We start from the raw sequence: 12,354 nt of genomic DNA, 5'->3' as shown, positions 1-12,354 counted from the left end.
CCTTTTTCCCTTATCCCCGTGAGGAGTAGCAGGCTAGAAACCCGCTCTTCAGGTCTACCTCTCCTCCTTCTTCTCATTGTGTCTAAAAGAAAAAAAATATGCACCATCTCCCCGAAGGAAACCCTGATGGAATGCAAAGCAGCAGTGGTGCGCACGTCATTGACCCGGCTGAAACGGGCGCCGACGCGGGTGCTGGAAGAACGGTTTGAAGCGGAACTTGGTGTAGCGTTTACTCGAATAAATGTTTCTTTGAAACACAGACACAATAGGTGGGTTGGGGTCTGTGCAAGTTTCATAGCAGGTAAACGAGTCGAGTGATTTCACACGACGTGCGGTTGAGCGTTGCGAGGGATGTAGAGGGTGAAGCGAGTGAGAAGTGTGTTGCGAGCGTGTGGAGGAGAGGATGAAGTGAGCGAGAAGTGCGTTGCGAGTGGGCGGAGGAGCAACACCATCTTGGTGTGCTCGGAGGAGCCGGCAGCTGCTGCGGGTGAGGAAGAGACGTTAACGTGCAGCTGCGACTTGACCTGCTTGGCATCGTTCAAACAACTGCGGTTGGGGGAACGCGGTGCGGCGTGTTGGCACGGAGACGCGACACGTACGATCAGCGTTACACAGGCTAGTCAAAGAACGGCTTCACCATTTTAGATGCGAAGCATCTTTTGCTCAGGCCTATGTGCCGCCGCGTCCGCACTCACGCTATGCATGCGCAACTTTCCTCCTTCTCTCCCTCCAACAGCCTCACGTTCCTCTCTCCACTTCTTACATACCCACTCCTTGTACTCGCTCCCCCTCTCTCTCCTCTAGGCATTTCTCCCAGCGGCGTTTATTGTGCCATGGCGCATGCGAATCCCTCTCCCTTTTTCTCCTCTCTTACGTTCGCCCTCTCTCACCTCGCAACGCTGAAGCGTTGCGAGGTGAGAGAGGGCGAACGTAAGACTCAGAGTCTTCTGCCTCTCACTGCCCATTAGAAGCAATGGGCATGTTCCAGTGGGAAACACCGGTCCATCACTGCGTACTTTGTGCCTCCCCAAGTTTCTCCTGCGCAACGTCGTTAGGGTGGATAGAATGGGCCTTTCTAGAATGGCCATTCTAGCCACCCTAACGTCGTGATGAGCGCCAGCGTCCACATCATCGCCAGTGTAAGCCTTAGCGCCCGCTGTTTCGCATCTACACATGGTTGCCTATTGTGGGAGATGGCGTAATTTTCAGGGCCGAAGCTTTTTAGGCCGTGGGCCGTTCTTTCTTCTGCATTTGTAGTAGTAGTAGTAGTAGTAGTAGTATGTAGCCACCTCTACTTAATGAGTTACTCAATAAATTGCGTTGTGTGTATATGTCCTTGGGAATAATATAACAAGATATCGTTAGTATTCACAGCATATGCACAGAGTCAATGATGATGAGTGGGGCAAAGCATCTGTCCATGCGTCAGTCCGTTCGCCCGTCCGTTCATTCATGCTGCCTTCCATCCAGCCGTCCATCCATGCGTTCGTGTTTCCATCCGTCCGTCTGGACGCATGGACAGACAGACGCGTCGCCCCAGTCATCATTATTCACTGCAATTTTTTTCTCTGTTGTTTGCGTCGTCGCAACCGAACCACTCTTGAACTTTCCAAGCGGACACCACACACACATATTTATACAGAGTGTGCATTTACACCACCGTGGCCGCCCTATTCGGATACCAGCTCGTATTTTGACGCGCTGCGTTAACTCATACACGCGAAGAAACAAACTGTGGCATCTTATTAGCCCCGGTTCCCCTTCCCGTTTCTTTGTGCTCACCCTTAGTGGGGCTGGCGTACGAAAGAAAGTGGGGAAGCACGAAAGAACACGGGAAGGGAAGGACTGTCTGTCCTACCCTGCTACTACCTTTCCAGCTTGTATACTGCTAACCTCTAATGAGATGAAAATTCATGGTGGCCGCCATGTTTGGGTACCCAGCAACCTGTCTGTGACGTCAATTGACCGGTGATTTTCAGCACGGCACAGAGTGCATGACTTAGAAGTTCGTTCACTATTTTTGCGACTATCATGCTTAAAAATTTTTAAAAAGCACATGGGCGTTGTTACCACTGAATCCTTATCGCTATATATAGTATGTGACGTTTTCTTTTTTCAGCATTGCCAACACTGTGGTTTAAACCACCAGGCCTCCTTACGCTTACGAACTCAACTCCTTACTGCCTGAGCTACAGGGACTGTACAAATGTGCAGATATTCGCAAGAGGCGTGTAGAAGATACATGAACGGAAGCATTGGAAAGGCAGCACTGCATGTCTTAAGAAGCAGCAAGGCGGGCGCAATAACCATCCTTTGGACACAGGGACACAAGTCTCTCGCGGGAAACCAGGCGACGCACGCCGTGGCTCGAGATCATGCATGCCGAGCCATCTCTGACACGCTGGGATCACGTACCGATGGCTGTCACGACGAGCATGAGCGCATACCGAAGAAGTACGCAGACCATTCGGCACACTACAGGAAGCAGAAGAAGCTTGGTACCCGCCAGCCCACAAAAGTTTGAGTAGGGAACAAGCGGTGACATGGTGAAGACTCCAAGCCGGAACTTACCCGCACGGAACATTGATGCATGCTATGTATCCAGGAACGTTCAGGCTGGACTGCAAGTTCTGCCCTCCAGACACATGCAACACTCTGCGCCACATGGTGCTGGAGTGTCGCAACAATCTAACTGCCAAGTGAAAACGCAAACGAACAGAAAGAAACGGATAAAGAGGAAGCATTCGAAGACCAGTGGGAGGCTTTGCTGGTGACGCATGACCCTGACAACCAGCTACGGTTGGTGAACCGGGCTAGAGCGGCGGCAGCGAGCCATGGCTACCTGGGCTGAGGAGGCCACCCACCTTCGGGCTGAAGTACAAAGAGCCTGGTCCAAATAAAGTTCATTTTATTCATTAATGCTGTGGTTGTGTACATGATCCTGGGTGCACGTATCACTTGATAAATAACCTTTGCCACGATTCTTGACGATATAAAGGCCACTCGATAAGAATTCAACTTTTCGTGTTAATTCGTTTCGTCACCATTATTAGGGAAATAAGGCACAGCCTTTGGAAATATTGGTCTCTTCATTTTTTGAAGTTACCCTGAGTTCTGATGAAATCCATATTTTTTTCACAAGTTTTGGTTAAATTAGTAAGATCTTTGGGAATAGTCAATATACATATGTTTTTTTCTGAATATTCATTTAATATGGACCAAATAAGTGTTGGGTATTTTCCAAGCGAAACGACTTGAAACACTGAGATTTTTTTTTTTAGTTTCTTCAATGGATCTCAGAGGCATAAACTTCCTTTAGTACACAGTGCACTGTCAGCACTGATATGTACAAGTGTGTCAAGATTTTTTTAGCATTAGGTCTAAATTAGCACAAGAAACAATTTTAGCAGTTTATGCAACGCACCAGATCCTAAGAAAATGAAAGTACACACCATATGGGATTTATTGTTACTTTGTGCTACTCTTCCTCTATTAAGAAGTGTACCCACAGTGTTTTCAGGACACAAGCAGCAGATGCACATTCTGTGTGATACAGCGTCGCCAACACCAACTACCAAGTGCAGAGTTTCGAACAAGAGAAATAGATAAAATATCAATCCTGCTTGATGTTTGAAGACAAAATATGCCCCGTCTTTTAGGGGGTGTATACACACAAACCAGATTATCACAAAGTTGCACCTTACACGAAAAAAGTCCGTTATATCCAAAAATTTGTTATAAAGCTATAATCTTAACACTCCATCCATTGCAGGACTATTCTTTAATTTTGTAATATCTGGGTTCGTTATATGAATGTGTGAGTGTATAATTAGACACAAGTGAACTTTGTTGGTTTTCAAGTCTCATTTTATTGAAACGTGGATAAAGGTGTTTACAGGAAAAAGTCAATAGCTCTATAAGCCCCTTGGCCTTAAATTACAGAACATTTCTGCTGCTGCCACTGAAACCTTCTTCACCAACGAAAGCAAAGTCGCAGCAATGTTACACGCAGGCACTGCTCCTGTACAGGTCCGTGCGATGCAAAAAGAAAAGAAGAAAGTTTACAACAAAGAATGGTCGGAAACCATTAGAACATCAGCCGTGTGAAAAACAAGAGCAGTTCGTAAAGCGTTCACACGACAAGCTGCGTACAGCTGCTCAGTTTTTTGCACGTTACTACATTGCATAAGCTGCCGGCCGCAAAATCACCGTTGCTTGGGCAAAAACTGTCACCGCAGTGCAGGGGGAAAAGAAAACGTGGCCTAACAATCTTCTTTTTCGCACAAGCCTCATCTAAGCACACACATACATGCACATACACTCTGCACAAAATGGGCTAGTTTAGCTCTCTCCAATATTACACTAACACGTGTTAACTCCCCTAGTGGCGAAGTGAGAGGCCATTGTGCATGCATCAACGGCAAATATGTTTCCTAGTGGAGGGTCACGTGGGCAGACCGAAATCTGGAGACTAATGCCAGAAAGCAACGTGGCATTGAACAACCTAGCTTGCTCGGCAGGCAAGCAAGCATTGGCTAAGGAGTACTGGCCACTCCGAATACTTTACAACCTATGGGCATGCGCAAGACGCACAAGTCAAAGCGCGCTGTGGATGTACCTTTGATCAAGGCTCGCGGAAGCTACACAGGCGGCTGCGCATTGCCGGGACCTCGCATGTATGTACAAAGTTCTACTTGCTTCATCTCAAAAACAAATAATAATTATATAAGTAGAGCACGAAAAAAGAGGCTGACAAGAAGCCAAGAACTAACAAGTAGACAGAAACGAGCACCCGTTCTTGTCTACTTGTCTCCTATGCCTCGTCCTTTTTTGTGCTCAAATTTTATTTTTAGACAATGCACCAGCTCGCCCAGCAATGCATTTTATCTCGTGAAACGCTGCGGAGTAAGTGCATCAGCAGTAGCGGGTGTAAGCTGTACTTGCCGCATACGGTAAGCCACCTGTCACGAACTGGTTCGATGCCCTGGCGTTAAAACCGTACAGCACTTGCAGGGGCAAACTTCGCAAGGGAAATGTCCGTTCTTTATATCCCGTTAAGAAACACCATGCCACTTGTCTGTGACGAGAAGCCAGTGACCATCACAAGTGCACGTAACACTGTAGGCTTTGTGGTATAGTAACGACAGCAAATAATCTTGCCATTTTGCAACCTTCACCACAAGTCAAAACATTACTGCAGGGCTGACTAAGCATATATACGTCCTTCCAGCTCATTGAACACCCACCTCCATTTCGCTCACATTTCAGATGGTTTCGCCCAAGCTTACAATCTCTCAAACGCACCAACCGTGAAGCTTGTTTGAAAACGAGCGCGAGATAAATCTGCGATTCAGCAACGACACCTTGTATGCATGCTTTTCAATCGAAAACGCTTCAGCACTGCTTAATACATTCCCTAGCCGCCATGTAATGCTACCTGCACCACGCGTGAAAACACGGCACCAGGCAAGAATGTCAAGGACGTGCTGAGGATTTTGAATACGCTGCCCGTTCAACTGAACGATGTGCTCGCAGATGGTGCTGCAGTAACAGAGTTCTAGTTTACCCGATAGTAGGGTTGCAAGGTTGAGACATTCGTAAGAGAGCCACTGGCACTAATACTGGCATTACGCTAAAAGCAAACCAGCGAGACGTAGAAACTGCTGACGTCATCATATTTGTCCTTTGAGCAGTGCGTTTCTTAGCAGACTCCCTGTGTCACAATAAGCATGTTTCTTCCGATACGGAATGTGTTACGTGATCTAACGAACCTCCTGCTAAAAGCTCGGCAGTTCCCAAATGAGTAAGTGTACTTCCCTGACACTGCAACACCCTAATAATAAATGGCAGCTTCTCGGCTCGCAACAAGACTAAGCGTGCAAAGCTGTAATTATGTGGTTGCACAACCATAACTCTACATTAATCGTATCACCATCACAGATGAAGGCATGCATTGTTATCGGCGACACTGAACGTGAAGATTTAAGTGTTCCTTTTGTTCTTTTGTTTCTTATCCGGTGGTGCTACTGCTTCAAACCAGAGTAAGAACTTTTCAGTGGCACTGGAGCAGCGGTCATGACGTCTAGAAGTACCACGTATAAAATCTACACAGCCACAAGGAGAAGACTTGGCAACAAAACACCTAAGGCACTAAAACGCACATAAAGAATGCAACACAGAGACATAAATAACGAAAGTACAATAAACAGGCCGCACAAATTGTTCGCCTAGAGCTCTAAAAATGCCCACATAAGAAAATCTCAACTATGCTGTACAACGATCACCAACCTACACACATCTTGCCGAACAAATATGTTAACCCAGAATGTGCAATAACTTACGGTTGTGTGTCTGAACTTACGGTTGGTAAATTAACGTGTACATTATAAAGTGAACATATGTTATATTGTGTGTTTGTGGCACGCCCCATAAGACATGCAAAATTAAAATTGCCCTTTGGTTCATTCGATTCCGGACTATTTTGACAGGCATAATAGTTGAATTGATTGGCCATCAGTTAACTTTTAAATTGTGCAAACGTAATTTGAACTAAGCACCGAGTGGAAAACCTCAATTATATTACCCACAACCTAACTTCCCGGGTCAGGGAGGCGAAGGCGCAAACGTGTGGTGGTGGAGTTTTACTTTGTTGATAGTCATACCGAACGGCACACACATAGGATTTCTGCATCTGCAGCCATCTAGGAAGCCAACAAATCAGAACTTGTATCTTGAAACACATCTGCAGTGACACACACGCTTTTTGAAGAGTTTCTACGTTTTCTTTAGAATGTCATCGAACAGCAATAGTGTGACCTAGTATGCATGCTATAATAAACGAGCCACTGGTCTGATTCACGACTTAGCAGCTATCTTCTTAATGCCTTCAAACCATTGCAGTCACTTGCTTACCAGGTAAGAGAACAGCTATTCTTTTTGGGATTCTGATCTCGCCGCAGACTTTCAATACACTCAACAATGCATTTAGCTTATGCAGTGATGGTATAATTTCCACATTACACTGTTACACTCAAACCACAATATAACAAACCTGGATACAACGAAATATTGGTTATAACAATGTAAATGTGTAATAGTGTTAGAATATTCGTTTATAACAAATTTTCAGAAATAAAAAACTTATTTTTGAGTAAGATGCAACTTTGTTATAATGAGATTTGAGTGTATTTCTGATCCACAGCTTGCATACCTCATTACAAAATTTTTAAACTTCTGTTTTTCACTAAGCCACCTGGTGGTATCTAGGGCACAGACATGAACCCACTAGCGCACTCAATGTGTTTCCTAGTAATGTACAGATACGTGGATAAACATGCGCGATTGCACAATTTAAAAATTGTTTTGCTTATGTTCGACACTGACGTATTGGCAAGGTATTGACAGTGTGGTGACTGAAGCATTAAGTAGTAAATAAAAATGGATGCGAAGCTATAGCTGTATGGCATTAGTTGGTAGCTATGGGGATCTTTTTCTACTACTTCCCTCTCAGATAGCAGCTTTTAATTGGCCATAGCCCTCTGTCTCCAATTAGCCATACCTGCGCTGTGCAAGACTATGTTTGTCTTGCTAACAAATATTTATTGACCATATTGCAACACAGAACAGCTTGCAAGAAACAAGGTCAGTTGTCGCACAGAACACAGCAGTCAGAAAAACCAATTCTCACATTAACACATTGTCAACCAACCAAGCTTTGTGTACTCAATTAAAATGAATGCTCATATGCTTCGAAATTCATTTCATTGCTTGTCTGTAAATGTCGCTGCCTCATAGCATCTATCGAACGAAATCAGCTGCTAATTACCTCAGTTAACCAAAATGCAATTGGGCTTTATAAGCAGTTTATAGGAGTACTGTACTAATTAGTCACACATTACATAGCCTAACAAGTGATATTGTTTAACTGTCCTTTCTTTTTATTACTCAGTCTTATCCCCCTCCAAGCTTTGCATGCCATTATCAATATTAAAAACAGCTGCTCAGCAACACAAATCTCTGGGCAACTTTTTTTTGCACTAGAATTTCTTTAGGTACTGCGACATATTCATATTTTTGTCTACTATAGTGATTTTGTCAAAAAACATTTCAATCGTCCTCTGAAAAACAAATAGAAAATCTGATCGAAAACCCGCCCTTCCAATCTGCCTACCCCTTCCCCCCCCCAAAAAAAACAAACCTGTGAAAATTTTTCATTTGGTCAGTTACCAGAGGATTCATCAACAATACAACAGGATGCAAAAATGTCACAGACATAGCATTCACGCAATTTTTTTCTTTTTCTTATTGACAAAGCATAAATGGAAATCGTTACACAAGGCAAACTTCACCACAGTGTAGTATCACTGCATGGATGCTCACTACAGACATGACAGTTCTCAAGCTGCCAAAATTACAAGTAAACTATACGGTAAGCACCTTTTCGTACACATTGGTACATGTTCTCCACAAAAAATTTAATCTCAAGCAGCAGAACCTGTCGCAGATTGATTTGGCACGTTATCTGGCTGCTCACGTGTGAGCATCAGACAGTCTTCGTGCTGTGACATAAAGAGTTAAAAGAATGTCGAGGAATGCACTAAAGCAGACCGCTGACGCCATCAAAATTCCAAATCATTTTTTGTTCGCTTGTGTACATTACACTACACTTCTCTAGAAGAACAAAAACGAAAAAAAATCACAAAAAATGCACTAGTCGCAGCAAGTTCATCACAAGTGTGCGCACTAACCACAGCTAAACCCACATTTAGCACGCTAGTAGCACAACCAGAATGAAACTGGCGTGTGAATGAATTCTCCAGAAGCCTGACGTAACTGCAGAAGCATGACGACAGAAAATGTCAGAAAACGTCAGAACACCAGCTCCTTCGTAAAACAGCGCTTCTTAGGAAAAAAACTTTCAATTTTTACCTTCTTCTGCACATGTACAAACAGAATAAAATGCTTTTGCCCAACGAGTGCTCAACTAATTACGATAAAATATTGTTTCATTTATCAAAGACCGAAACTCTAATAAACGCATAGATTCAAGACATTCACTTAAAACCATAAATCTTTTAAAACAGCTGCCCAAAAAACCACAGCATTAAAGACAACCTTGAAACAATGTTTTCCAAATGAACAACAACAAGAAATGCGCTATACTGGCATCGAAACCGAGTACCAAAATCCTATACACTGCACTTGAAAGAGAATTTCAAGTGGGCAAGATTTCTACACCTTACTGTGCAATATGTCCTTAAATGCGGCATGAGTAGAACTCTATAATGAACACGGTTTATCACGTAACTAATGCGAGTTGTAAACTAGCAGGTATGTTTTCAATTTTTGACTGTATTTTCTGTATCTCACACAGTTTTGCTTACACAGGCTCATTAATAACAACACATAAAGCTGTAAATGAGCTACAATTCTGGCTCTCTTTTAAAAGACATGTCATAACTACAAAAAGGTAGCACTATATATCATACAAATGGTTAGCAACTTGCGATTTGGTGCATTGCTAAATGTACCAGCAAAATGGTTAGCAACTTGCGATTTGGTGCATTGCTAAATGTACCAGCAAAATATTTAGCAACCTGATCGTTTCAAAAGCGAACGGCACAAACTTCAGTCACGCTTCAGTGGAAGCTTTAAATTAGGTGCCTGTTACGTGAACTTATGCATGAAACTTTCGTTAAAAAAATGAAAGAACATTTCTCTATTTCTCGTTGAAAACTCACACGAGAATCAATGCTGCATACAAGGCAAATCTTCCTCTTATGAAGCAACACCTCAGAGACTCGCTGCGATCACATCGGCAGTGGGTCAAACACATCTGCAACAGGTCGTACAGTGCCTCATCACGTTGGCAAAACCGCGGCAACATGTTTGGTCATGCGGTGGCGTCACGTCGGCAGGCCCATTGGCAAAGCGGGTGCCCTTCTTTGGGTGAGTAGCCTAGGCAAGGTTCACTAATGGCAAGAAACAAGTGAGCAACAATGGCAAAATGCTAAGTGGGCCGGGCTGAACGATGGCAAAGCCTGCGATGACTCGGCAAAACGCGGCTTGTTCTTCGGGCGGCCAGGGTGGCGTCGCCTATTGACTGGGGGTACCTAGGAATAGTCGCTCTCAAGTAGCCCCTTGCGTCAGTATGCGGGCAGCGAGCTCCTTCTCCTCGGTTTCTTCCCTGCAAGTAATTAGGGTAATTAACAATGTATGAGTGTTAAAAAGTGCATGTGCAAGTATCTTCATATTTATATTTTTACATCAACTGTGCCTAATGAAGGCTTCTCCCCTCTACCTTTAATTTGCCCAGTCATTTACCGGCTGACACTACTGCGTGCTTTCTCAATTTTCTAACTACATCATGCTGCCCGTTCCCCTGCAGAACACAACTTCATTTTCCATTGCCTGACATCGGTTGCATCACTTTGACAGAAAAGCGGATTCCAATGGCAGATTCTGAGCGCTTCCGGCAGCAGCTTTTCTCCTCCATGGGGAGCAAGCCTGTTCCATTGGCAGACTGAGGGGGCTCCCTGTAAGTTCAACTGGCAGATCTGGAGCAGCTCCGCTGCCAGATTCACTCCACAGCGCATCTCTCTCCACTCAATTGAGAAAAGTGGCGAATGCAACCAGAAGTTGCATGCACCTCGAGCGTGCCCAAGCGTGGCGTACCAGGTGACCTATGCAACACACTGCCATGGCACACTTGTTCTCCCTGCCCGCGCCTGCGAAGGTGAAAACGACCCGAAATGCGGTGAATGCTAGGCACTTCCAGAAACAGATGAGTGGTAGCACCACCTGCCACTTGTTCTGGCGGCAGCGCCTGTGTTCCAGAGGCCTATTTCTTTCAGTTGCCCACCACCCAATGGAAGTTCTTCGGAGAAGAGTTCACCGGCCACTCCGAATCTGCCACTTGAATTCACCATAACAGGCCACAGGTCACGCGATGTGCCCAACTAATCACGTATCCCGATAAACTTCACACATTCACGTTGTTATGGGTAGAATAATACGATTGTTCAGCGAACTGTGAGTGCGGGTGAAACACACACCCAAACCAACTAGCCCACCTTTCCATCGTGTTACAATGAAGAATAATATGCTTGCATGAACAAAAGGTGTGGTGTTGAAGTACGGTGGCTGAAATGGTACCACCAGTCTAGGACCAAGACAATTCAAGCTCTTTACACTGTCTTTCTGTGCACAGTGGCACAAACTCCCAAGAGGCAATAGGAAGTCACAACTAGAGCACCAGCTACCCTGGTACCAGTCTTCTAACTTTTATTATTTCTTAAGAACCATAGAGAAAGTCATATTTGTACGACAAATTGACGAAAAGGAGCTTTCAGAAAGTTGGCTGTAGGTGTGACTGCCTGACACATGTGTTCAGGGAAGCACAATGAGCTGTTTCCCTGCAAAACTAAAGTCTGTAATCAGAAGTCAGTGCTTCACCCCCCAAAAAACTATGAAGTTTCTAAAAATGAGGATTATATGCCCGACCTTCTGGCCTACCAAGCAGAAACCATACCAGCTGAAAAGAATAACATTTTCAGCAAAATCTCGTTAATTCGAATTTCACAGCACCAGGAAAGGTGTCTGAATTAACCAAAGGTCAAATTAAAAACAGTACCAAGAAAACAATGAACAAATGCCTATTCCATGAACAGTCTTTCATTTCCTTAATGAATATGTGAATCCCATACTTGCTTTGTGTGAGAGCAGCATTAAAGCCCCAATTTCATTAACCTTGGTGAAAGACTCCTGTGTCTTAATTAGCCCAAAATTGGCTATGCACCTCTTCCTTATTGTGCATTGCCACCACCCACACCAATAAGAGAGCACCTCACGATACTTCCTCAGCCAGTAAAATGGCCAGAAACTGATTCTTCATACATCGCGATGTAGCAAGTGTCAGCATGTGGGCGGCGGCTGTAACCTTTTCAGCTTCTTCACCTTTGGTTTGAGATTTGTGACAATGCACACGCATTGCGACAAGTCAAAATGAAGCTACTCAATGCCACATTCACTTTAGACGAAACCGTGGTCACTAACGATGACATCATGGGCAAAGTCCACACAGTTCAGAAAGCACATGCATGGCCTATGCATACACACTCAAAGCAGGACTACTGAGCAGTGCAGCCGCTGTGGAAGAAATCTGGTACAATAATGGATGGTGAGAATATGTATGCAGTTCCAAAGGCACGCAATTAATACATGAAACGCCCAGTGCAACAATTAACACGAAAACAAACCACTTTCCAGAGCCACTGAAGCCTTAGTTGCTAATAACGTGACTGAACGTTTCTGAACACCAGCGGCCAAAATGGTGTCTCAGGCAGTCGTAAACGC

At 44.4% G+C, this 12,354-nt stretch overlaps 1 protein-coding gene and 1 long non-coding RNA gene across 6 annotated transcripts in view; one reads left to right on the top strand and one right to left on the bottom strand.

Moving 5' to 3' along the window:
* The first annotated feature begins 255 nt into the window (after positions 1 to 255).
* LOC142769228 (uncharacterized) lies at positions 256 to 2,919 on the top strand. Its single transcript, XR_012885714.1, has 2 exons — positions 256 to 301; positions 2,120 to 2,919. It is a non-coding gene; the product is annotated as an uncharacterized LOC142769228 (long non-coding RNA).
* A 926-nt stretch (positions 2,920 to 3,845) lies between these two features.
* Positions 3,846 to 12,354, bottom strand: part of Mical (Molecule interacting with CasL) — a 123,260-nt gene continuing 114,751 nt past the window's right edge. For all 5 annotated transcript variants that reach the window (XM_075872282.1, XM_075872285.1, XM_075872286.1 and 2 more), the window contains one exon: positions 3,846 to 10,186. In XM_075872282.1, the coding sequence (XP_075728397.1) occupies positions 10,129 to 10,186 (58 nt within the window). In that variant the 3' untranslated portion in view covers positions 3,846 to 10,128. The remainder of the gene's footprint in view (positions 10,187 to 12,354) is intronic.

The sequence above is a fragment of the Rhipicephalus microplus genome, chromosome 8 (assembly GCF_043290135.1).
Source record: "Rhipicephalus microplus isolate Deutch F79 chromosome 8, USDA_Rmic, whole genome shotgun sequence".
NCBI classification, from domain to species: Eukaryota; Metazoa; Arthropoda; class Arachnida; order Ixodida; family Ixodidae; genus Rhipicephalus; species Rhipicephalus microplus.
The sequence above is the reverse complement of the archived record's forward strand: the minus strand, read 5'-3'. Positions and strand labels throughout refer to the sequence as shown.